Source organism: Diaphorina citri, unplaced genomic scaffold (genome assembly GCF_000475195.1).
Source record: "Diaphorina citri unplaced genomic scaffold, Diaci psyllid genome assembly version 1.1 scaffold9083, whole genome shotgun sequence".
Lineage (NCBI taxonomy): Eukaryota > Metazoa > Arthropoda > Insecta > Hemiptera > Psyllidae > Diaphorina > Diaphorina citri.
Window position 1 is genome coordinate 1,071 of NW_007386457.1, and position 1,492 is coordinate 2,562.

Sequence of the window (1,492 nt, forward strand, 5' to 3'; positions counted from 1 at the left end):
TATCAAATAAATATCTATAGGTAGTGGCGACTGGTACTAAAGTTGCTGGGAAATCTTCCAAGTCTTGACGTTTGCGCGCCGGCACTAATTTGGAACCCTTATTTTTCACATTCAAGCTACAGACCACGTAAGGCCATTTTAAAGCCTCTAATTATTTATTATTAAAGAGGTTTGATAGAGGAAACTATAACTTCTAAGGTCTTAATATCGTCCCGAAATCAAAGAGAGAAGGAAGACAGGATAGGAGAAAGCTAGTCGTTTTGAGAACATTATCCCATCAGGATAAAATCCGGCCCGGGCGGCAATCGAACCCGCGGCCTAGCGCTTACAAGGTAGACGCACTACCAACCAAGGTAACTAGGCTGGCAATTAATGCAATCTATTCAAAGTCCAACTCTTCATTTTCTGTCTCCAGCCTCTTCAAGGAGCATCCAGAGTACCAGACCCAGTTCCCCAAGCTGAAAGACATCCCGTACGACAAGCTAGACGCTAACAAGTCCTTCACCCACCACGTCAATGCTGTCGTTCTGGCCATCGCCAATTCTGTTGTCAATTTGAAAAATCCGAATGCCGTTCTGCCAGAGTTGGAGAAACTAGGGACTTCGCATCAGAGAAGAAATATTCGACCCGAGCAGTTTGAGGTGAGTTGAGAACAGGATGTTGCGCCGCAGGGGATTTTTTTAAGCTCTGCGTTACGCTGTTTGTGTGTTTGTTTGGGTATGTCTAAATGTTTTTTTTAGTACCTAAGAAGGAGTACCTATTTCTTTAATTGATCCTTGAAAGCTTTTTAAAAGTGGACACTCTCAGAGAACTCATTACAGGTAGGTAAATCATACGAATAGTAAGGTAATGCATAGCAGCATATATGGCTCGAAAGGTAGGTGCATTTTACAAACATACAAATTGTGTGAACGCCTGGTAACTCTATTATGTATGCAATGTGCCAGATTTGCTTCAAAAGTACTCTTGTTATTTTTTACTTTTTACACACTAGCTGTTTTGACACGTGTGTGTATTTAACACAAATTTATATTTGGGTCAATCGTTTCAGTTCATATCAAAGGTCTGCTGATGTGTGATCAGGTCATAATCGGGGGTCATGTTATTAGGTCATGTTTGTTAGATGACAGACACATAACACGTAATCCCGTCATCATCAGATAAAATGACACAAGTTCCTGACATAATAGGTACTTAGCTACCTAGTATGTAGTATGTACCTATAATCTTACTTACCACAAAAGTCCTTTAATGGGTCGTGGTTTCGATTCCCATCGGATTTTATCCTAAGCAGATGAGAATTCGTTCTCGGAACGGCTAGCTTTCGCCTATCCTGTCTTGCTTCTCTTTTCGTTTTCGGTACGATAAGACTTAAGCATTTTCAGCTCCCTTTATCAAACCTCTTGATAAAGGGAGCAGAATAAAGAATAATAGAAGCAGAATAAAGAAAAGAAAGCAGAATAAAGAAAAAAAGCAGAATAAAGAAAAAAAA

At 40.0% G+C, this 1,492-nt stretch overlaps 1 protein-coding gene across 1 annotated transcript; it reads left to right on the forward strand.

Moving 5' to 3' along the window:
- Positions 1-389: 389 nt before the first annotated feature.
- LOC108254074 lies at positions 390-655 on the forward strand (the record flags this gene model as incomplete). Its single annotated transcript, XM_017449040.2, has 1 exon — positions 390-655. A coding segment is annotated over one exon (261 nt), but the record flags the coding sequence as incomplete, so codon positions are not given.
- Positions 656-1,492: the final 837 nt, after the last annotated feature.